The sequence below is a fragment of the Dromaius novaehollandiae genome, chromosome 1 (genome assembly GCF_036370855.1).
Source record: "Dromaius novaehollandiae isolate bDroNov1 chromosome 1, bDroNov1.hap1, whole genome shotgun sequence".
Taxonomy (NCBI): Eukaryota; Metazoa; Chordata; class Aves; order Casuariiformes; family Dromaiidae; genus Dromaius; species Dromaius novaehollandiae.
This window is the reverse complement of record NC_088098.1, coordinates 99,616,659-99,641,696: the sequence shown is the minus strand read 5'-3', so window position 1 is coordinate 99,641,696 and position 25,038 is coordinate 99,616,659. Positions and strand designations below refer to the sequence as shown.

General features: G+C 39.7%; 2 protein-coding genes across 5 annotated transcripts in view; one reads left to right on the top strand and one right to left on the bottom strand.

The window, feature by feature from the left end:
• The window catches only part of ZNF654 (zinc finger protein 654), a 36,429-nt gene extending 12,925 nt beyond the window's left edge, over positions 1-23,504 (bottom strand). Inside the window, exons 1-6 of one of the 2 annotated variants that reach the window (XM_064522233.1) lie at positions 23,286-23,504; positions 11,167-11,312; positions 6,482-6,563; positions 5,501-5,636; positions 1,417-1,619; positions 522-661 (exon numbers count right to left, since the gene is read on the bottom strand). In XM_064522233.1, coding sequence (XP_064378303.1) covers positions 522-661; positions 1,417-1,619; positions 5,501-5,636; positions 6,482-6,563; positions 11,167-11,312; positions 23,286-23,417 — 839 coding nt within the window. In that variant the 5' untranslated portion in view covers positions 23,418-23,504. Of the gene's footprint in view, positions 1-521; positions 662-1,416; positions 1,620-5,500; positions 5,637-6,481; positions 6,564-11,166; positions 11,313-23,072; positions 23,229-23,285 lie in introns of those variants that run through there. The other variant, XM_064522241.1, reaches the window with a different exon arrangement.
• Positions 23,505-23,876: 372 nt separating this feature from the next.
• Positions 23,877-25,038, top strand: part of CGGBP1 (CGG triplet repeat binding protein 1) — an 8,147-nt gene continuing 6,985 nt past the window's right edge. Inside the window, exon 1 of one of the 3 annotated variants that reach the window (XM_064522214.1) lies at positions 23,877-24,014. The gene's annotated coding sequence lies outside the window, so the exon portion shown is untranslated. Of the gene's footprint in view, positions 24,210-25,038 lie in introns of all 3 variants that reach the window. The other 2 variants (XM_064522222.1, XM_064522210.1) reach the window with 2 other exon arrangements.

The window sequence follows — 25,038 nt, the reverse complement described above, 5'->3', positions numbered from 1 at the left end:
AGAAAAGATTTAAATGAGACTATTTACCTTGTGGCTCCATTTATGAAGTAATAATTTGTGTAATTCATAGCATATATTCAGAAGCATAAATTCTCTTTCTAGGCATTTCTAACATGAAACAGTTTGGTTATTATGAGTACAGTCATCTAGCTGGACAGAAAAATATCTGCAGTGCCAAAGAGTCTACAGACATCTTATTGTTACATTTTGCTAATAATAATTGCCATATTTATAGGCATTTACAGCCCAAAGTATCTAAAGGCTCACCTTTCTGCTACTTTGAAGCACTTGAGTGTTGAATAAGTGAAACAATTAATAAGCACTATGTAGGCTGCCACTGTATAGGATCGTGTAAAAGGTAACAGGCATAACAGATGTATTAGGAATGTTTAAATGTCATGTTAGAATGTTTTTATCTGGTATTTCAAAGTTCAGCTACATCTCAAAGTTAAGATTACTTTCTTTTTGGCAACAAGCATTTATTATCTGCTAAGCTGCTTCACCAGAAATAAAGTATTTACCATATACAATACATGTCCCCATTTTGGAGCTGTGGGACTAGGAACGATTCACAGAGTTGTAAGGCTAAGGTAGTCTTCCCTTCTTTTTCAGTGTTGCAGATGATCTCAATTCCACTCTTGCAATCAGTCCTCAACAAGTGCTATACAATTAAAATAAAATCAACTTAGATAAATTTGCTAACATGAAATAAAAACCTATCAGACATTGCTATATTAAAGAAGCCACTGAAAAATCTAAGAATTGCTGGTAACAGGATTTTCTTTGGCACAACTTTTGTGTAGGTCTGTAAATAGATACTTTGGAGAGATTAGGAGCTCTTCAGACAACCAGCATAATTGTATGAGAAATTAAACATTAAGCATACACAAAAGCCTTTTTGTACAAAGGTAGCCTGTTTTTAAAACAAGGTTAAGAAAAGCACTGTTTTGCAGTAAGTGCTATCAGTGGTAAAAGTATGACCACATTTAACTATAGGGTGCCATTTTACATACTGGGGCAACATTAAAGAATCTTTGTTAAAGGCTAACAAGACTAAATAGTGCATAAAACACTAGACTGACATCAAGTATGTTTAAGTGCTTTTGCTAGCCCCATTGTAAAATAATAGTCATTACACTGAAGTTACAAGCATCAATGACTTAAGCTACGTAGGGTGTATATACCCATAGGCAAACTTGACCAAAAAATTGCATTTAGGTCAACAAGATTTGTACTTACGTACATTTATCTTTCCAAAGCTTAAGTGAGCACTTAGTTAAGCAATACCAGTCTAGTTGCCTGATTTTACGACATTTGGTGCTACAAAAATAGAATTCCATATGCTCCTCTTGACAATTTGTATACAGTAAGTAGAATGCATCACTTCATAAAAAAAGGTATACTGACAAACAATACCTCCTGGAATAGCTGATCTTCTAATGGTGACATATAAAGACAGGTGAAAAGAGCTTGATGGAAATACAGATCTTTACTGATATCTGGATGATTTATGCAAGATTTGATAAGAGCCATTGCCTCAGGGATGCGTTCACAGGCAATAAGGTATCTGGCACGCAGTTCAAAGAACAGTGGATTTTCAGAGCTTAAATATTTGTTAACTGTACAGAAAAGAAAGATTTAAAGGCAATTAGCGTATGAAGTCCAAACAACAAATATACTTAAATTTAATGTTGTTTTTATAGTGCAACGTCAACAAATACTATATAAAACAAAAGGCTCTGCCAAAGAAGCTATCAAATATTTAAGTAAATACCATTATCAAGAATCTGTCTTTCTGCTTGGAAACAGAAATTGTTTTTTTTCTTACACCACTGATCTAACTAATTCAGTATTTTGTTTCTAACAGATCAACACAAGATGCTGCAAAAAGATTAGTAAAATAAATACTATTTAGAAGCAGATATGAGCAGTCTTCAGAAAGAAAGTCCCGTCCTTTCTCAGCACTGGAGTCTGGCTGATTGTCTATATCACTTCCAAAACTAAAGCTACAAATGTTCAAAACAGCTCAGGGTACTCCTTACCCATTAGAATGGAATAACTCGGAGTGGGAAAAGTTATCTACGATCCACATGCTGTTGCTTTAAGTAGCATTGAACACCTTGATTTTGCTTGGATAAGTGGAGAGTGTCCTCCCAGCCCCCAAAATCCTGCTAGACACATTTCTAAATCTTAAATGCCTTAATACCTTTAAATTCTAGCCCCTGGTTTTGGAAATCTGCTTTTCAGATCTAGAAATTCTAATCTTAAACTTAGAGCTAGAATTTTAATGAAACTGTTGCAACTGAAAGATAGATACTCATAAAATACTTAGCAATATTTAGGTAATTGGGTAATAATGAAATATGTAGATGATTACATGCTTTAGATCTCTAGTTAAAAAAATGATACAGATTCTAATATCTCTAAGGATTAACAGCTAAAATATCACTCAAGGCTATTAAATTTCAGGATGATGTTTATATTTTGAGAATTATTTGCATCCTGTCAAGTAAATGCACACTCTAAGCTGTTAATAATGTGTTAATATTTATGTAATGCATTGGACAATACGGCCTGATCTTCTGCTTATGTTCTCAATAGCTACCTTAAGACAGAAATAGTCAAAAAAGACAATTTTTAGTGTATACACTGAAGCATTTCATAAATGTTCTGCATGCAAAAAAGGAGAGATTTTGATTTAAAGTCAATGAAGGCTAGGAGCAAGCACATGAAGTTTATACGTTAAAAAGAACCTGTATAAAAAAAAAGTTACAAGCAACTGAAAGTGACAATTTAAAAAATTCAAATAAAATAAATGAAAGTAGTTATTGAAAACCACAATCTGAACAGCCAGGAGTAAGATTTTCTCTGAAATAAAAAGACTACTTGTGTAACAAGCTTTTGATTAACAAACATATGTATTTTCAAAAGAACCATGGTTTGAAAGGCATTCCCCATACTCAAACAGGATTTGTCTCTGTGCTGTCTGTATTTGTATGAAGACTAACAAGATGATGTGCAAGTAAGAACAGGAAATATTATTCAAGGTGATACAAGATGTACCACAGACTCCACCGTAAGAGAAGATCTTCTTTCCCACTATCCACTATCACTTTGAGTGCAAACACAGTAAAGAGTAAGACTAAAAGAAAAGCTAGCATTTAGCCGTCCCTCCTTTTTTGAATTAACATACTTAGAATCATAAACCCGATCATCAGTTTCATAAGCAAGCTCTATCCAGCAGGTTATAGGATATTCATATCATTAAATTAGGCCAGGAATATTTAGCTCTTGTATCTGCTAAGGTTTAAAAAGCAGTACATATAACAGTTGACTGTAACATCCTTTTCCCTTAAATGAAGAGAGGAAAGACTGCAATTCAAAATACTGCTTGACTTGTTAACTTATCATTCCCATTTTCTGGGTTATAAACTCTTAAGGTCAATATGCCCCTTCACTCTGTAAATGAGAAGTCCACTTCTGACAGCATGAATTTCCAGGGAATGGGTCTCCTGTATGCTCCAAAACTGTTTTAAAAATAGTCCTTGTATTTCAACTGAACGACTTGCAAGATTCTGCTCCCTCTATAGTGCCCTTAATCATATTAACACACTCTTTTTCCAAAGAGGCATTTACAGCTGTTCTAACGCTGCAAAACGGGAGACAACTTCCAACTGCAGTAGCACTTAGACAAATCTGCTGTAACTAATGAATCTAAGATAGGATAATGTAGTTCATACGATACATATCAACAACCTGACTTCTGCAAGTAACAGTTGGTGATTCAGCAATAACGGTTTTCCTCATTTAAAATAGCATCCCTGAGAGAACAATATGGCCAAGTTTTAAAATATATACCAAATACTGTCAGCCAATAAAGCAGCACAGAATATTTGCTCTGAGTCAAATTTCACAAGAGTCAGATTTTAGAAGAAGAGACAAAAAAAAAGCTTCCAAAAGATACCATCTCTAATAAAATGTTTGTCATCACAAATGAGATATGACAAAATGTGCGTGTGGAAATCTGAAGATAAAAAGAGGAAGAATACCTCAGCAGAGGGGAAGGAGATGTAGCCCGCAACAAAAGGAAATGGAACCATCATCTAATGACTACAGATAGTCTCATTCTTACTCTAGCAGGTTAAAACTAAGTCAAGATCCTCAAACTGTTACCCACTGTAGAGAGGCCTCATGCTGATCAAGGAAGTCAACAGTCACAAGGAAAAGGACTAAACTTACTCCTTGCTGGAGACTTGGAGACTGAACAGAACAGTTCTACTTACTGCCAAGTCATAAGCACTTTTTTTCTTTCCTGGGACATCCTCTCATTAGTCTTTTTGGATTACAACTCAATCTTCCATTTGAGACCTAGCTTTAGATCATAACCACCAAAACTTCTAGAGTTAATAGTGTGATGTAGAGCAAGACAAGGATGATCTTTATTTTCATTGTGATTCTATACATATTTGACTCAAGTTTATAACATCTATACAAAAACACACAGGCAAACTATGTCACTTGAGTGATTACCCCACAAGAGAGACAAAACAGCTATCAAGGATTTCCCACTTAATCATATTAATTTGTTATTAAACCACATGCTGTAGTTAAGGAGGTGGCTCATCGAGCTTTTCTGACTTTATAGGCCTCTTCCTCCCACTGTCGCATGAACATGTTGTCAAAAACGCACAGTAATGAATTTGAATCATGCATTATACAATGCTAACTAAAGAATAGTTCCAAAAAAAAGTATTTTCTGTCACTATCAAGTGGAGACAAATTTAAAGAGGTCCTCTGTGAACATTACTAACCTCTCATATAGTACAAATCACCAGCAAAGACTAATTTACTACAGTTCGGGTATATGCCATTTTTACTTTTATGAACGTCCATGAACAATCAGGCTAGCTTTATTTCCATGCACTGTTAAAAATACTGTTTTATTCTGAAGCCTTAACAGAAATTTAAGAGAGCTCTTTCTCCTAGTCCCAAATGTAGGAATTAAACACACTATAATAATTATAAAAAAAAAAAGTCAGGTGCAGTCCCAGGCCTCATTCTAAATAGACCAGGAAAATAAAAGCCCCAAACGCAAGTATTTACAATTTAAAAACAAGAAATAAATGAGTCAGAGTACCATGAGACAAACTTACACATCAGGACCTCCACCCACCATGATGCTTCAGCAGTCTAACCACAGTCAAGTCTTTCTGTGTACTCTTTCAGGGGGTAAATACCTTGATCTGGCAATTCATTTTGTAAGTGACAACTCAATAGCCTCTTGTATCATAGTAATCTTCTTGCTATTCTATAAAAGTAAATTTAAACTACTAGCAAAAAAAATTAGTTTCCTTCTTAATAAAAAAGGGACTGGTAGCTACTACAGGGAAAAAATGTTAGTGTGCAACACCATATGACAACACCTGACCCCAACATGAATAATGCATAATTTAAATACATTTTTCAGTACTCTAAAAAATTAATGGGGTAAATGAAGTACCTAATTCCTGTGATACAGGCCTTGCTTTAAGAATTGCTTGTAATACTGGATCCTCCCATGGTCCACCATCTCGGATAATTCGAGTCACTAGTTCCAGGTTCATATTTCTGTATTTATTTAGAAGATTCTGACATTCCTATGAGTGAAAAGAAATGTACGAAGTTAAAAGAGAGAGATGTCTAACAATAAAGTTAGTGCACACAAAAGACTTTAAACAAGAAAACCCACATGTATTTACATATTTCCCAGTCAATGATTCAACATATGAAGTCTTACATTGATTAGGCCTATACAAAGTCCAACAACTTACATTCTTTAAAAACAGTAATATGCAAGTGTGGAAGCCAGAATGTGAATATCCTCTATTGGCACTCGGCATGCAGTAAACTCAGTTCAGAAAATTGTTCCACATTGAAAAGCTTATCTGGCAAAAAAAGGTTAAATTTCTAAAGCCAGGATCAGTACTCTTATGCAGTTGTACCTAACCACACAAAAACCTGCCCCAGTCTAGGCAAGAGTACAGAAGTTTTAAACAATGCTAGCTTATGCTGATCTGAAGAGTTAATTGAAATTTAGCTTTAATTTCAAGGTTACAGTTTAAAACAGCAGAGACAAACTTCAGGTGTGAACTAGTACAAGGCACTGGATGACACTGATCTCCGATTAGATAAAAACCAACAGAAAGCTTCCCATTTCTATATGGGAAATGCATAAAATGTCTTTAATAAAAAAGCTGGTATTACAAAGAAAGTGAATTGCATTTTACTTGGTCCAGACAGATTCGAATACAAATAATGACAGTGAATGCAAGAATAAGTGGCTTCAAATACCCTATATACTTTTGTACACAAGTAAAGCAACGATCTTCTTTCACTATAAGGGCATCTTTCATCCAGGTTATATACTTTAATATTCACAAAAAAATTTTCATCTGCTAAAATAATATTTCCAAAGATTATATATGAAAGTAGGCAACACTACCTGGATTGAACCTAAGATATCTTTCAAAGGATCTTCATAGAACTCATCCTTTCCAAAGAACAGCAGCAATTCAAAAAAACTCCTAAAAAACAGAAGTAGCAACAAGTCAAACAAACTAAGAAAAAGAAAAAAGTTAATTCAAAAATAAAACAATCACAATTCTATTGCTCTTTATAGCGCTAAGAATAAAATAGAACTTGTATAAGCTCTAAACCCTTGCCTATCCCAACACAAGTCACTAAAGAGTCTGGCTAATGCCCAGGTGCTCTGAAATACTACTCGTTTCACAAGCTTTAGGTTGGTCTCCTGAGGTGAATTTTGGCAGTGACTTTTTTCCCCTTGAGCAAACTTTTCATCAAGCACGAAATCACATGTAGAATATATTCACAGCTATAGATAAGCTACCCATGAAGTCCAAATCAGCAATAAAATATATAATACTCATCCATAAGTTTAACCCACCCACACCTTTTTCATACCCTCAGGACATCAAGACTCAGTACCTGCCTGCTTTTCTCTCCCAACAACTGCAACGTCCTCCATACTTCTTGTTCCCCACTCCCCGTTCCAGAAAGGAACCTTCCTCAAAAAGCTAAAAAATTTGTTAAATAGGCAGTAATTTTATAGAAGAAAGAGGACAGCTGTAAAACTACTAGAGGGTGCACCATATATAAGGAACAACATTCAAAGAACAGTAACTTTATTTAAGCGCAAATTCCCAACAATTCACGTTTTCAAGTATGATGAGCAACTTTTACTGACACATTTTATTCCATTTCAGTCTGTCCTGATGTAATGCCCACTGAAGTCTCTCTAGGAAGAAGGGAGAAGAAGTTTAAAGGTGCTACTAATTTCATATATCCCAACAAAAGCCTTTGAAGATTATTTGCAAAAAGACAGATTTGGTGGAAATATGCAAATTGACCTATGTTCACCTTCTGCACGGCACTCAAATGAACTGATAAACCTTCAACTTCACCACAGACAGTTTTTAGGCAAAGCAGCTTCATGTGTAGCAACATGAACTTGCATGCGTCACTTCAAAAGAGGCAGAAGATAAGGGAGCAGACAGGATTTAACTGTTCAACATCAGACTAGAATCAAGCTGACGGAAGTATCAATCTAACTATGGCTTCCATGTTTTCCACTATCTTAAAATAATTGTATGGCTTTTTTTTTTTTTTTAATTTTAAATTAATACAATAACAAACAACCCTGATAGTGAAATCAGACAGTTTGGTAAAAGTTAGCTTCCCAGAGCTGAGGTCAATGTTAGGTCTTCGCTTATAGAAGTATGTTTCCAGACATTACTGCAAGTCAGTCAATTCAATCGAAATCAAGGTAGTTGCATCTTACAGATCTGCAGACACCTCCAGTGCACTTGCCACTGCTCTTGCCTTCAGTTTGAGAAATTTTATTGCTTTTTGGAAAAAAGGTAACTACCAAGCATTACACTAACATAACTTGCAATTGCTGACTGGGACAGTTACGAGCAGCAGGCAAAAAACAAGAGAATGTGAGGGGGAAAATGACGATAATTCAAAGTCGAAGGGAAACACAGTACTGAAAGCACAACTGCTTACATCAAGGGTGTTTCTGAAACACGACTGAACAGCAAAGGCTTTCCACCTCATAACAGAAGAAAACATGAATCATTTTCTTCTTAACAGTATTCTAGACATTTTACAAAATGAACAAGGAGAATAAGGAGGCAGAGAGGAAAGAAGCAGAAGAGAACTCCTGAAGAAGTTTCAGCACTCTTCCACTCATAGCTTTTGACTCAAGACCTTACTGATGGCGATTTCTTTCCTGACCAGAACATTTAGTCTTTTGTTGCAACATCTGTTGACGTATAGAAGGCAGATTTTCACAAACAGCTGGACAAGAGACTAGAAGTTTTACATAATAATTAAATTCACTGTGCAATTACCTCTCAATTTAAAGTCAATCTTATACCCTCAGTATATCTAAGTAACACCCAAAGCACTCTTACAAAGCAGAATGTCTTGTTTTTAAATACAGCAAATCCAAAAGCATTTAAAGAGCAGATTTAATTCAGGTTTTCTCTTGAGAACATTTTCAGAAGTACTGTGGATTAAAAGACCTTAATATTTACATTAAAGAGGAAGGTTTGTACGGGAAATAATTATGAAAATAGTGGGAAACTATCATAAATGAAATTATGCTCCTTTAAATTATACTCCATTAAGTTCTTTCTCAGACAGCGGTAAATTATATTGGAAAAAAACCTAGTAAATTTAAGATACACATTAACTTTTGAAGTCTTATGTTCAATGACAACATTTTTTCTCCAGATGAGGTCTTTGAATCTCAACTCAAATAGCAATTTTAAAAAAAAAAAAACAGTTCCCAAATAAATACTTTGTTCTGAAAACACATTATCTCATTTCATGTTGATAAACTGAATTATGCAGTACATTTGACTCTCAGTAAAGGTCAGGCTTGAGTCATGTCATGATTTGGAAAGGTGCCAAACTGGAACTTAAATAATAATCAGTTAAGATGAAACTAGTTCTAGCAAATGAGGCATGCACTGTTTTTTGTTTTAACTGATTTAAAGAGAATAAGATTTTGAAAAAATCTGCAGTGAACTACAAGTGTAAACTACTTTTCTTTTTCAGTATAAGTGCACCTGCTTCATGCTCTTTATCAGACTAACAAAGGAAGCTATCAAAATATTGAAGTTTCCTAGTCACTAGCCTCCGTTCAGTCAGAATTACTGAAGCCAATTCCAGCACAGCCCTTCTGCCTTAAAACAGTCTGCAGCATTACACACCCACATTTACATCTACCTGCTCATAGTGATGGTGCTTCAATTTCTCACATCATCTCTTCAGATATTATAGGCATCAGAAGAGTGCCCAAGAACACTAGTATACTGGCATCATTATTAAAAACCACTGAGGTTAATGCAAGTACAGATGCTGCTTCATTTGTGATGAATAGCACAGCTAACAAGTATAGAGAATGCAATAGTCCCTGCTGTTAATAGTTTATTGTCTGGTTACCAAGGAAACCTTACTTGACTATGACAATATGGGGTCAGGCAGATTCTTGTTCTCTAAGAACTAGGACTTAATATACATCAAATTTTCAAAGGCCAGATTTGAGTAAGGTTTCCCAGGTAACAGCGAAGTCCCAGGATCACTTTATGATATCACATGCAAAACTAAGCCAACCAAGCAGATTCAGAAGGAAAAATAAGCTCACTACTCCTTAATCCTAGGATGGCAGAAAACTCTCAGTAAACGAAATCCAGTTCCAAAACCCAAGTACACAAATTGAAGATAAAGGGTGACAGAGCTCAATGATCAGTTCACGTCCAGACTCTCAGGAACAGGATTTACCCTAAATATAATGTAAATATATGAATTTCTACTTTTTTTTTTAACATGCTCTGACATTTAAAAACATAAAATGATTTTTTTTTGCTAAAAAAAAACAGTGAATAAAGAGATCATCTGATGTAACTGCTAGTCATTCCCTAATATTTGAGCATTCCAGTTTAAAAAAGAACTCATTCCATAACTATTCTCATGTTTATGAATTCTTCCCCCACCACAGAAGAGTAAATCTCTTTGGTGAAATTTCACCAATCATATTAGATATATTGACAAAGGTAAAGCCTGCAGTTCTAGGTAATTAGCATCAATAGCTCAAGGACAGTAAAAAGAATAAGCAATCCAGTCTTCTGATGAAATAACCAAGAGAGAAAGGCTAGGAAGCAGACTAGATGACAGAGTAAGACACAAGATTCTGAACTGAGATATCAAACTCTATTCAAAGGCAATGCTCAGCAAGGAAGCTGTTTAACCTGCTGGACAAATAAATCCAATTTACTCAGACAGAACTAGCAATAAAACTAGCTTTCAGCTTTTTGTCTCCATCTGCTGATGAGAAGATAAAATACGTTCTATCTGGGCTAAGGATCTATAACTCACCAAAAGATTTATTTTTAGATTTTTATTTTAGATTTTTAGAGCAACTAAAATTTCTTTTAAAAAAAAAAATTTAGTGATCATTACTCAGACGCTCTTATCCCTCATGTGGGAAAGGGACAAAAGCCACTGCATCATGAAAAATCGAGATTATGTCAAGATGTATGATCTAGCACTCTATAGTTGTTTGTCATATTGAACATGATTTCCAGTCAATTAACTGTATAAAAAGTCATTCTCATAAGTATATTGAGGACTCAACCATAAAAGCCAATTTTTAAACTGATTCATTTGTTCAATACTACAATAATCTTATTTATGTTATTACAGCTTATCACTAGAGGTGGAACAGTAAAAACATGAAGTAAGTTTACTTGTGTGTCAAAAGTTGGTCTGCAAATACTCCAAAATGAGATTTTTCCAATGAAAAGTCTGCAAGGGGATGACTTGACATACTACTTTAGATACTTCATTTTGCCAAAAAACCTTTGTAACACAATCTTATGATACCCAACGTGAATATTTAGCAAGGATATAAGACAACTAAACTTACAGTTTTTGTATCCTCAGTCAGGAATTTTTACCAAGTGCAAGTTGTTTCCTCATAGTTAAGTAACCTGGTAAAACCACTCATGTAAGTTCTCTTCTGAGACCCTATTGCCATTGTAGAAGTACAACATTGACAGTCCACATTGCAAATTAAATAGAAAAATTAGATATACTTACAAAGCTAGGCTACTCAAAACATACTGTACGTGCTCACATTCAGCTGGGAATGATACACAGGCAGACGTAAAACAACAGAGAGCGGTCTGAAGCACTTGAAGCTGAGGCAAAGGAACCTGACATCTTCCAGCATAGTCTTCAACAACCTAATGACAAAAAGATTGAAAGTGGCATTACAGTAGAATATCACAATAGAAAACAACTCTTTTTAGTCAAAGATAATACACAGTTAATATAGTACCTGCTTTGTCTCCTCTCCTTCTCCCTCAGAAGTAGGGTTTGTACAGAGTAGCCAAAAAGCCCCATTCCACAAAAACACAATCTTGACTAATTTCTGTTTCACCAAACCCAAAAATACATAGGAAGAAATTCTTTATGTCCTACAGTATAGAAAAAGCATATACCAAAAAGGACCTTCAGCTGATTCTTTTCACAGGCTAAGGTCAGGAAACAGTTTCTTCTGATATAGTATCACAGTAGTTATTACAATCTGGATTTAAACACAAAGTTTTATTTTGTAACAGGATACAAATTAGGAAGTCTATAACAAAATGCAGATACTCCATTCTCAACAAACTTCCAAAGACGAAAATGACCAGCTTGTACTCTCACCTTTGTATCAGCAAAGGAAGACACAAATATACAGTCACTGTTTGTTATCTGATCAAATAAGTAAGTTCTAAGCCTAATCACATCCTGATTCACAGTTATAAATGGTGATGCAGTTCCCATAAAGGAATACAGAGATTAAATATATGTATTTGAACAGAGACATCTATTAAATCCTTGCCTCGTCAGCTAGTCAATCTTGTTCTCACTAATAAATACATGAATACCTACATTTCTCATACTGCCTATGCCCACACTGGGAGATGTTCAAGGACCATGCGCTATCTGATATTCTTAAACAGGTGTCCCCATACTTAAGTCCTCTGAAAGGCCCACTCTAGTTAGAGAGCTTCACACAGGAAAAAAACCACACACCCAGCACTGAGTCCAGGATGAAGCACAGCTGCCACAGCTCTGAAACAGGTGTTGGTAGAGCCACCCACTAGTTCAGTAAGTCATTATACTGCACCCCCCCCCCCCAGCAAGGGGGAGGGAAGGGCTTTGGGTCTGCTCTCCCCCTTTAATCAACAGCTCAGATTGATCTCTGCTCAGAGTGCTGCCTGTGAGTCAAAAAGCATGTTTCTTCCACTTTCTGGCACATACCTCATCTCACTGCATTGTAGTCGGGCTCCTTTTGCTCACTTACTGTTCTCATATTTTTTCAGCACAATGGCACAGCTTCAACGGAAGCGGAAGAGAGTGGCCTAGCTGCCCTCTAGTGCTTCGGGCACTGTTCTTCAGCTCACGAAACCTAACTAATCCTGAGAAAGTGAGAACCAGGTAGGCAGTGAAACACCATGCCATCAGCCACGGTTCAAAGAAAACACTGAAGCACTCCATTAGCATACAGAAACAGATAACTGATGCCAAAACCTAGTTACATCTGGGCATCTATCTCAAGAACCAGGCTGACTAACAAAGCATAGATTAAACAAACAAAAAAAAGCAAAAACAACAACAAACAAAAACCCCACAGCTATATCCCTCTCCAGGATTTCTTTTTAACTTCTTTAAGTTTTGTGAATCCCTCTTAGATTTGTCTAATTCCCCACCAGCTAAATGCAGGACTCAAAACCCAGGTTAAGGGGCCTACACTGTTACTTCCAAAGCTCAGTGCCCAGCTTTAAGGCTCATTGCAATATGTGTGATTGGTAATAAGCTGCTTCAAAATAAAGCAATTATGGATAATGGGACCAGTAAGTTTTTCTCCTTACTATCAGCAGTTGAGATTGATTTGTATTTTGAAATCATATTTTGCATTTTTACCCAATTTACTTTAATAATTCCTGTTTGAAAATCTATTAGTTTTAATACAGCAAATACCTAATGCAACTGAGAACAGAATTAGCAGCCTTGTAGATAAATTCTCTTCCACTCACAGGGAAGAGGAAACACTGCCTCACATATCTACTGCAAGTTCTCTGCAATGCTTTTAACAAAGTCCCTTCCACAGGAAATCACAAACACCCTGAGAGAAACTAAGCAGACTGAGAGAAGGTCCTCTTAGTGGTTTTAGCCCCTAGTAGGTTAAAAATGCAGGTAGCAACAAACCATCAGTTCCCGCCATGGCACTCTACAACACTTTGTGCTGAGAGTCATAGCATAGGTATGTTTATAAACGAGAACAATGAAGCAACATTCTGTGATGATACTAATTTTTTCCTGGTAGCATAAATTGCTAACTGTAAAGAACTGTAGAAAGGGTTTACAACAGTGAGCAATGAAGTTCACTGCAGATGAATGTACAGTGATACTTGGGAAAAACAATCAAAACATTTAATATGATGGCCTTCGAATTGACAATTACCACCTAATAGCAAGATTATGTGGTGATGGTAGATGTTTTCATGAGACAATCACCTCAGTGCTTACTAGCAGTGGTCAAGTAAGCAAGTCAAATGTTAGGAGAGGTTAGCACACCCCTGCATCTTTAAGACTGCATGCTGTTCTGGTGCCTACCCATTCCTATATTAAAAGAGGATACAGAAAGACTGGAAAAGCTTTAAAGGCAGAGAATGCTAAGTAATAGACTTTGCATAAGGGTCAATGAAGCAAACTAGGTCACTTCAGCTTATAAAGAAGTGACAAGTTTCAGGCATGGTGGGGGGGCATCAAGGCACGCACAAGCAGGATCAAAATAAATTACAGGAGGTGGTTCTTCACACACTGCGAGATTAAGCTGTGGAGCTCCCTACTACAGGGAGGCTGCAGAGGTTCAAAATTTACATGAGTTGAAGGAGAGACTGAAGGAGTTTAAAAACACATTCACAGAAAGTTACTAACTACAATAAATTAGCTGAACTGAAATTGCTCAGAGAGAAGAAAGTATCTGCTCACCTCATTCTTTTGTCAGCATTTACGACTTCTTGATAAGATTCTGATCCCAATGTCTGTGCATTGCTTCTGCAACTAGAGTAATGAGTCCCTGAAAGCAATATAATGAAAGGAAGACTCATACTAAGGATCACGTTAGACATAGCCTCTGAAAGGTGGAGGCCTACAGCTCAAACCTTAGCAAAAGATGCCGTCCTACTGTTTGTTTTTGCTGCACCAACAGCACTCATCTCAACCCAAGGTAAGCTAATTCAGGAACCACCTGGCAGAGGACAGTCTCCTCTCCCAAAAATCCATCAGTCACTGTCTGCATCAGGTCCCTGAACTGGCCTCATCATGCTTTCAGAGAAGTACCAAAGGTAGCACATGAAGGAAGACATCACAACACCAGTACTCAGACAGTATATACATTTGAGTTGCAAACTAACTGCCTGAGATTGACAGCAAATGCCTCCTGCCCCGCCCCCCCCCCCCACACACACACACTCAAGGCTAGTCAAGAGGAATACCAACGCCTTACTTTTGAGTTTCGATAGCTGAAGCCATATACATTCATCAGGCCCAAAAATTTACCTGAAATGAGTCAATTCTCACCAGACTTAAACAGTGGTCAATAAAACACAGCGAAAAACCTATGCTAAACTAAGTATGAGATAAATTCCAAACTACATGGCATACATATTCTCTTTGGAAGGGAAAAAAATAAATGTTTGTTTTACAATTATATGTATACTTCAACGTGTGCTTTTAAACACTCTCATTCAGTAGCTATTTCTATAATGCAAGCACTATTTTTTTATTCAAAATACTCAACATGCCATGCTTTGAATATTTATTAGCTGTCATGGCAGTATGCAGTATTACAAAACAGAGAATGGTAACTCAGAATAAAAGTCAAGGTTTATAGGAAAAAAAAGAGAAAAAAGTCAACTTTATTTTTCTTTAGTATCTTTAAAGGAAAACAAAGACGACTAAGGGACATACATATGCTCACCTTCATGGGTAATGCTGCCCCACCAGAGCACTCCAGAAAATCAAGTAGATTACTCTGAGGCCTAAACGCTTTTTTTGTTGTTGCTGCTGTTATTAAATGTAAGCGTATGTGTATCAGCACACTTTTAACAAGCACAATAACTCCAAAATGATTGAGTTAACATACAACTGAAGAAGCATGAAACACTGTCAAAACAAAGTGGCATGCTTCTTGCCAGATCTGGAGTGCAGAAAACCAAAAGGAGGGAACATTTTCACAGATTTTCTTCTGCAATAAGTTCCTTCAAGAATTCAGTTGGGCATGCAGTTTGTCATATTCGTATAAGCTCTTCATGCTTTGTTCCCCATTTCCACTATTTTTCCATTCTCTAGTCTTTACCTTTTAAGTTACCACCAGTCATGCACAGACTGTGTCCTTTTGTCATCCCTTTCTCATTCAGTGCAGATATACATTACTGAAAGGGAGACTGAAGCATCTTTCCTTTTCCCTAAAACTATTCAATTCAACTCCACCTTCTTCCTACGTCAGTACACTACTAACCCTTCTTTAATATGTTTGAATAAGTCAGGGGAAAGTGTATACATGATTCAAATACGTCCCACTGAAGGCAAAATGTGACCAGTCTCCTATTAAAAAAAGTCTCTCAGAGTGCTTTTACAGTGCTACATTAGAGCAACTAAACCCCCAAACAACAAGGAAGTAATTAAAGACCTAAACCAATGCAAAAGAAACTCATTTTCCCTGCCTCTCAGGTATACCAATCACTTAAAACAAATTATACTGTTGCAAATAACTGTAGACTGTTCTCAGATGTGCAGGACACAAGAAAGAAACTGTTATGCAATGTTAGGCCTGAGGTTGCTACAACATTTTACAAAAACAAAAAAGAAACCCACACAACACCCAGTTTTAAAGTTTTGTCATGACTAGGATTTAAATGAAGCTGCTCCCACAACTTTTGTAAGATTTAACTGTAAAGAAAGCCACCATACGATAAAAACCACAACCTTTCTGTGAATGCTGCTGCTTATATAGTTATCACAAAAGCACAGAGAGTAAAGTATCACTGCAGGCAGAATAGAACCGATTGAAAATATGATTTAAAATGTCAAGCAAAAAAAAGGGTGGCCTGGACCTAAAAAATGAGTTGCCTGAAAATTAAAAAATCATCATAATTAAAAGCAACACCTAACATGGTTGTCTGTCCAGCAGAAGTACCAAAGCAGCTTGGATATTCAGTTCTAGCAGTTTAGCTCTAGAAGAACATGAGTAGAGCACGAGAAATGTTAAACTCAATCCATCAGAAACTTCTGAAAAATAATCAAACATTTTTACTGTCTTTTTACCCTATTTCGTGTATGAGCAGCATTTTGTTCCGTTTCCACATACAATCAAGCTAACTGCTGCTTCATAAAAAAAGAGATTTAATTATCCAAATAAAGGGCAGACCCTAAGGCAACATAAATCATTATTTAATAGATATATCATCTAAAACCATTTTAAACTAATAACAAAAAAATAATGTAGGCAATAGCTTTCCTATTTTTGCAATTCACATGCAAATATTACTTAAGGAGTAATCAAACATCATCACACTTCTGGCAAAAGAAAAAACATCACCCAGCAACAGTATGGCACATCCTATAAGACAAATTTCTGCCAAAGCTCTACCCTCAAAGCTAAATGCTTCCCCCCAGTCTCTGAAATCTGACTTATTTCCTCTGCTAGCTTTAAGCATGAACAATACTTAAGACAGTGTTTGATATGCATTTTCCATCTAGCTACCCAAAGAGCCCATTTCCATACATATTTATATTTTATGGATGAGACAGTTGACTGTCTTGTAAATTGACACATGAATACAGGTGCCCAGATCACAAGTGATATCAATAAAACAAAATTTGAGTTTCAAGTAAACAAACTATAATACTTATTTCCCTCACCTGACTAACTGCTAACAAAAAGATCTTTAATTAATTTGACTTTTTGTTATCTAACAAGTATCTGTTCATCCTAAACTATACAGCTTACCTCAGCAAATCTGCCTTTTCTAACTCAGAAGAGCCTGAGTAACAAGCAGCTCTTACATGCTGTCAAATATGGACAATGATACAGAGGCATCATTCAACAGATATCCCACTTTTTAGGTGCAAAAACTTGTAACATTTAAAACGTTAGAGGAATCTTGGCACATTTTTTTCCATGCAAAACCCCAAATGCTTCTTTTTATACAAAATTTAAGCGCTAAGAGAAGGCACTAAAATACTGCAGAAGTAGCAATACAAACAAGAACTTTGAGAGTATACTCATAGAAAAGTTCCAAAGAAGTGGAAGGAAAATAACATTACAAAGATCCTGAAAAGTAGATAAATACAACACAGAAGACATCTTACAGCCTAGGAGGAAGGGAACATAGAATGAAGCTGGATTACAAACACACACACACCAGCCTAAACGTAATCAGCTCTATTCCTTTGACTAACTACTTCAAGCTGAATAATCAATATTAGCACATACAGTATTTCTTACCCCATGTAACAGAGCTAGGATAGAAAAGTAGATGATACAAGCAAGGTGGCTTACTCTACAGTAACATCAATAAAGATGTGTGCCAAGGGAGTAGTTTGCATCAGATGATGCTGAGCTATCATCTGACAGACAGTAACTAACTGTTCAGGTAACCTCTGTAACTTTTTGTATCAAATGCTACTAAGTAAATAGTACCATTAGAACTCTCCTCCAAGCTGTGCCAATACATAGTAATGGCTCCCGTTGAAAGGCATGTAATCTCTTCAAAGAAACTTTTGCTACAAAAGGATTTCCTCTCTAAATGGAAAGAAACAAGCTCTGGGCATCATTCTCTTCTCTGCTACCACCATCCCCATTTCTGATTTGGGGAAGGCTAATCTATCTGCTGTACCAACAGACAGAGTGAGCTCCTTCTTGTTCACTAGCAACCAGCATTACTTTTCTGACCTGAAAAAGTATGCTTAACAGCATCCCACAAAACTTTATGGTGGAAAACAGCAAATCCCCTAGCAGCATCTAAGGGGGTGAGGGGAAGAGGAAAGAGAAGGAGGAATGGAGAGGCATATGATTAAAGTCCCAGAAACCTCTCTTTTTACCAAAGTGGAATGAAGAGACTTAGTATTTACAGCAGGGAGATAATTTCTCTGAATAAAGATAAAAGGATAACAAGCACAAAAGTTAAGGAGAAAAGACATACATGAATCGAGTACATGAATAAGAATACAGACTTTATAATGTTAATGGAAAAAAAACAGAGCACTGATTCTTTCAAGAGCTTGCTAATCAACTGCTACTATTGTGAATTCTCCCAAAAAACAGACTGAAAATAGACAAGTATGCTACATACCTAAACCACAAGCTAGTTTTGCATTATAGTGGCTTAGAAAGTTTCCCATCAAGTGGGAAAGCAAAGAGTTCCACCACCTAATCCATTACACTATTCTTTGCACACATATAATCATTAACAGAACTGAATGAATAAATTTGGCATTAAGCTTAGGAGAAACAAGATTTGGTGCCTACCACCAGTAATTTGTAGGATCTTCTTTTTCAAAATATGGTTCAGAAGCACTTTAGTCTCAAGCAGCACAGTACTAAATCTGAGAAAAAGTGCTAACTGGTGGTAAATTGAATAAGCCCCTCTTCACCACCCAAGCAGAGAAAGACTCAGTAAATATGGAACATAACGAAAAGTTAATTTTGAAATTTCATCTGCTTCAAAGAGTTATGTTATTCCTTGATTCACAGGTAAATTGAGTTATTACATCTTGCGATTTGCCCTTTAGAAGCTTTCACACAACAGTGCAATAGTAAAATGCAAGTTTGGCATAACATGAAGGTTTTTGTTAAAAAAAAGATACCAGCGACTAAAGTAACTATGACTTGAAGATTGGGGTGAGAATCAGAAGTAAGCATTTTCAAATTTAAGCACTTAGTGAAAAATGTGAAAAATTAATCCCAAGATTAGAAGAATAAACACACAAAGACACGTATTTTTCCAACTTTGTCCTTACAAACCGAGGCAGACACCTAAGCAGCTATAGACAGACAACAGTTAAGCCATACACGTGGATGGCTTTTCGTTTACTCCAATAAATCCAAAAAACACCAGCTTCTCTAATGGGTTACTAAATTTAAATTCTTAGCCTTATAAGCCCAAAATTCATTTTTTTTTTTTTTTAGCAGTCGCTCAAGATATCAGTTTGAGCAAATAGGAAGTCAGATTTCACAGACAGATCATGCTGGCAAGGTAGTAAACTGATGCCACAGTAAGAGGAGATCAACTAGTGTTTAGCCCTCATAGCATTACTTTGCTACTTTAGATCAGAATCACCTTGTGTTTATTTCTGTCACCACTGAACAACATAAAAATAACATCTAGTACAGTTATGCAGCCATGTGGCCAACTATAGAAATGCTCAGTGTAACTCTGATGTAAAGCTTTATAGGAATTAACATCTTCAAAGCACCTCTTAACCAAGTCAATATCAAACCTCACGAAGAAGGCAAAGACACTTATCTTTTTAGACAGTTACTATGAAAATATTACGAGTTTATGCGAAAAGATTCTTAAGAGTATACATCATTTTAAGCTGGTTGATAAAACTATATCCACTTCAAGTGCAGTGACCTAAGCTATATCCATTTCCAGCTCACTGTTAAGGTTTGTTTTCAAACTAAATAACTTTGGAAGTTCTTTCTTCTAAATTTAAAAGCACTACCTCCACCCTTTTACTAAAAGGCAAACATCTACACTATTTCCTCTGGCTTCCATCATTTGTCTTTCACTCACACAGCAACCTCTCAAAAGCTGTGGCCATCAAGGCAGGGGAGGGGTCCCTGAAAACAAACTTGGTGAAAGATTTCAAATTCTGCATGGAAAACAACAAATTACCTCTTGTGAAGCTTTCCCAAATGCACAGTAACTGCTAGGTATTACCTTTTAAATTTCTTTAAATGTACAAAACAGTCACAGACACATTCTTTTGCTTGCCAAAGTTGAGATCAGTTGACTTACTTTTCAAAGTATAAGTGGTTTCAATAAACATTGAACTCTACAAAAGAAAGGAACATCAAGTCGGCAGTTCTAGAAAGTAACAGGAACAGCTGAAATGGTCACAATAACTAAAAAAAGTAGTACTGCACTGCCAGTTAATGAGATGCATAGACTGGACACTTATTTTCTCATTTTCCAACTGCCTCACTTCAATCCCACCCACAGAAATCTTGATTTTTTTTCTCTCCATAACATCAATTTCAAGTAACAGTCTAACAAAATGTTTTGTTCCACTTTGCCTTGCAAGATTCAGGTTGTACTGATGCTGTATGACCATACACATCTACAAAATAAAGAGATCCCAGAAAACAGATACAGTTTTAGACACTCCACACTATGTTTCAATCTTGTATCATTAAATTGCCATACTCACATATTCAAGTTCAGCTGCAACACTGAAGGCTTCAGAATACTGACCCTGTCTGGTTACAGCTATGTTTTAACCTTTTAATGTTTTTCAACAAGGAAAGACATGTGCATACCAACGCTTCTCAAGGTCTGTGACAGCATCTTAGCTTTTAAGATCAGTCGAGAGGTCTTAGCTTCTGCCTACAGTAAATGACTCTACAGGCTGAGAAGGCTTTGCACTTTGCTTCATTTTTGTTGCAGCTCTGAGAAATGTGGTTGTGCACACACTTCAGACAGTTGCGTAACTATAAGCAGTCTTAATACTTATTCTATCCAGCTGACATCAGACTCCATCATTACCAATTAAATAAAGGCAGATACATTAAAAGCTTGTTATTCTGAAAAACAGAAATGCTTCTTCCAGGTAGCTCAGCCTCACGGTATGATCTCTAAGCAACTGCCTCTACAACTGCTGATCAACTTTTGACAAGGAAACAAAAATATGAAAGGCAAAACCAGGAGAGTTAGAAGTGCCATAAAACCATTAAGTCAAGCAAAATTGTTTTATCAGCATGGGGTGGAATGAGGTGGAGAGGCATGATCCACACAACAGCCAAATATGAACTTCAGAAGATCTGGATAGAAAAGCCCAGAGCAAAGTGCTCTGGCAAAAAACATGGCCAAAGTGAAAATTTCTACTGAAAATAAAAATATATCTGAAAAACTCTAGGCTAATAAAGTGATACAGTATTTAAAAGAAAAAATTTGTTTCATAACAAGTGTTAAGGAGGTGACCTGAATTTTGTGTGTAAATTTATCACGCTACCTCAAGAAGAAATACAAATATGCTTCATCACTTTTACTGAATAGGCTGAGGGCCTGTCAACCCTCAGTGAGTAAGGACACATACCCCACTATCACACTACTGCAAACCTGAGGGCAGATGATCTCACATGGAGCATGCACAACTTCGTTTGGTGTCAAACTTCAAAAGGTCACACAGCTACTGGCCTTTCATACCGGTACACTATACCGGTTAAGATTTTGTAGTTATATAGTTAAATCATTAGAGAAATCCATTATTAAAAAATATGCTTAAACGAAACACAGAAGACTATACTTGGAGTGAGCACATGACTTTGGAACTGCTGCTCACCATGCCAAATTAATACCAAAAAAAAAAAAAATCCCTGGGGACAAAGTGTTAATATATTAATTCACTTTCATCGGGATAATTTAAAACATGTATTGTTTAAAAGAGAAGAAACATAGCTTTTTATATACTCAGAACATTGGCTGCCCATGTGGAGAGTTCATGAACTAGAAAGAGAACAAAGTAGGGGAGAGGGCTTGGCAATCTTTCTCGACAAAAGAAACTGCAGGGGAAGCCAAGGTCAAATGATTTAGGTACTCTACCATTAATAACTGTGATACAACTATTTTATAGAAAAATTCCTTCTCTGGTCTTGTCATCTCTTATTCCATACCAATTCCTAGCTTTGTGTGGGAAGTGGGATCAGCATTAGTATATAAAGCTATCACCCTGCCCATGCTTCCTCGTTAAAGTGGTGAACTCAGTACACAGTAAATGCGGCTGGAAAAATTTAAGATAAAACTCCCACTCTTCACATAAGCAAGCAAATACCTCCAACCTGTGAACTTCACAAAACACACATGATTTCTTATGATTATGGTTTACTTTGTGCTAGAAAACTCACTGACTTTGCTCTTTGTTGGCTTCATAGTTTTTTTAAATCTATGTGGTAAGATTTCTGCTTATACAAATTATTAATAGAACAGAGAAGCATCAACAAAACCAAAAAGCTGGCGGTGGCCTTATTGAGGGGTATGCTATCTGCAGTGATTTTAAACACATATTGCAGTAAATATTTCAAATAGATGTTTCATTGAATTTTTAAAATAGATGAAAATGAATGAACGCACAAACACCTTTATTTAAATGGAAGAAAACAAGTGTAGTGGCTAACTAGGCAGCCAAAAAGTTCATGAAGAAAAGGAACTCCATACGAAAACAACAAATAACACGGTTGAAATATACCTAGGAAAACTGACGTTTAATCGACACCTGCCCGTGAAAGCGACTAGGAAAGGCAACCTGTTGTCGCTTCTCAGTTCGGCGAGGGAGCGCACGGGAAAAGATTACAAAGAGCACAAGCAGTCGGGGCCCACACGACGAGACGCTGCTCTTCGAGAAAAACACCACGGTGTCGTTCGGCCATCGCTACAAGCACCGCTTCCACGGCGCTCCCCGCCGCCCGGCCCGGTCCGAGCACAGCCACCCGAAACCGCTGTGCCCGCAGCGGTCCCGCCGCCGCCCCCGAGGCCGCACGTGTCCCCGACGCCGGCAGCAAACGCCGCCGCGGCGGGGCCCCCCCACCCCGGGCCGCCCGCCGCTCCCCGCCCCCCGACGGCGGCGCCGTCCCCTCCCCCCACGGAGCCTCCGCGCTGGCCCCGGCCCGGCTCCGCACCTCGTCGGCGCCGCGCCCGGCCCGGCCCCTCCCCCAGGGTACCCACCGGCGGCGCCACGGAGGGGCGGGCGCTGCCCCCGCCCGCAGCCCCGCGGGCGAGCCGGTGGTGCCGCTCCCTGCCCCAGCCAGCCGGGAGCGGCCGATCCCGGTGCCTCGGCGGAGCAACGGCCGCGGGCGGCGGGGGCGCCCCACCCCCGCCCGCCTCAACGGCCGCGGGGGGAGGGGCGAGGAGCGGCGCGGGGGGCGGGGCGGCGCTCACCTGGCAGAAGCGGCGGCAGTAATACTGGCTGCTGAGGAGGGCCGGGAGCCCGGCGGGGAGGCCCGGCGTTACGAGAGCCTCCAGCTCCTCGCTGAGCCGCTCCGACTCCTGATCGCTCTCGTCTTCCGCCATGCTGCTCCGGCCGCCCTGCGCGTACCGAGTGCCCCCCTTCCCCCGCCCCGACGCGCCGGAAGGCCCACCCCCTCCCCCCCATGCCTCACATCCGGCCCTGCCCACCCGCCTCGCTCCCATTGGGCCCGCCGCCGCGCCAATCAATGGCCGACGAAAAGAGAACTCGCTAGCGACCTCTCACCCCGAACTCCTCCTTTCAACCCGGCCCCGCCGCAGCGCCCTTCTATTGGAGCAAAAGTCTCTTCGTTACTTTGCCTCCCTCTCGCCATTGGCTGCTGCCCGCGTCCGTCACGCGGCCCTCCACGGCCTCCTTACTGCTACTGGCCAAGGCCCCCGTCCACTAGTCGCAACGCTAGCCTCCGCGCGCTCTGATTAGTCCGAGCACCCCTCCATCACGACGAGTATTCCCGCCTCCCCACTTATCACTGGGCAACAGGGCCGTCCGTCTTCGTGCGCACGCTCGGAGGGGAGCCAATCGCGGCCGCGCTTGTGCCGCTCGGCCGCTCGGCGGCGGCGGCGGCGGAGACGGGGCGGGCGGCGGGCGGGTGCTGCGGTTGCCAGGCGGGTTGCTAGGTCCCACCTACCGCGGCCGCCAGGGTGGGTAGGTCTGTCTGGCTGCGGCGCGGCGCTGTCTGCGCGGCGGCGGCCGTTGGCGGAGGGGCCGCGTCCGGCCGGGGCGCGCGGAGCGCGGCGCGGGCGGCGCCCAGGAGCGGCGGGAGCCCCGCGGCGGGAGCCCCGCGGCGGCGCAGCGCCCGCCTGCCGCGGCGCGGGCAGGCCGCGCGGCCGGAGCGGGTAACGGCGCCCGGCAGAGGGCGGGCGGGGGCCGGCGGGGCGCGGCGCGGCGGGGGCGTGCGGCGCTGCCCGGGCTAGGCCCGCCGCGGTGGCACTGTCCTCCCCGGCGGGGGTCGCGGGGGAGGAGAGGGGGGCGGCGTGGCGGCGGCGGCGGCCCGGCGGCGCCTGCCGGCTCTGCCATGGAAACACCCGCCGTGCCGGAGCCCCGGCGGCGGGCGGGGAGGGAGCGGGGCGGGGCGGCCGGGCCGCCGCCGCGCGAGGAGGGAGCCGGAGCGGGGGCGGCGGGGCCGCACCTGTCTGCGCCCTGCCGCCGTCCGGGGAAGGGGGAGCGGGGCCGCTGCCCCGCCGGCGGCGCCGGGGGCGGGGGGAAGGGAGGTCGTCAGGGGTTACTGTGGCTTGAGGTTTGTGAAAGACACGATGCTGGCGGAAACTCGGGCTGCGCTGACAGGCCGGCTCAGGGCTGGGCCCGTTTGTTCATACGCCTTTTAAGCAAACGGTGAAGTCGAGTCCGCTATCGCTGTGCTGTCCCAGCGGGAGCAGAAGGGGAGAAATCGTGGAATTGAAATGAATTAACAGCATATGTGTTTAGGCAGTAGTCAAATCATGTGGTCAATGCAGTGACGAAACTCCGGGAAATAAATACATGTCTAGCTCTGCCTCCTGGTTACCTTGTCAGGGGAAGTAGCCTGTAATTAGCTAAACCTGTTTGACAGTAGAAAATACAAACTTGTTTTCCTGTTAACCTCAAATACTCTTTGGTCTTGACTAAAGAGCATGTGTACCTTTAATTATTTTCTCTCCAGTGTCCCTTTTTAGCCCAGGCTTGCTT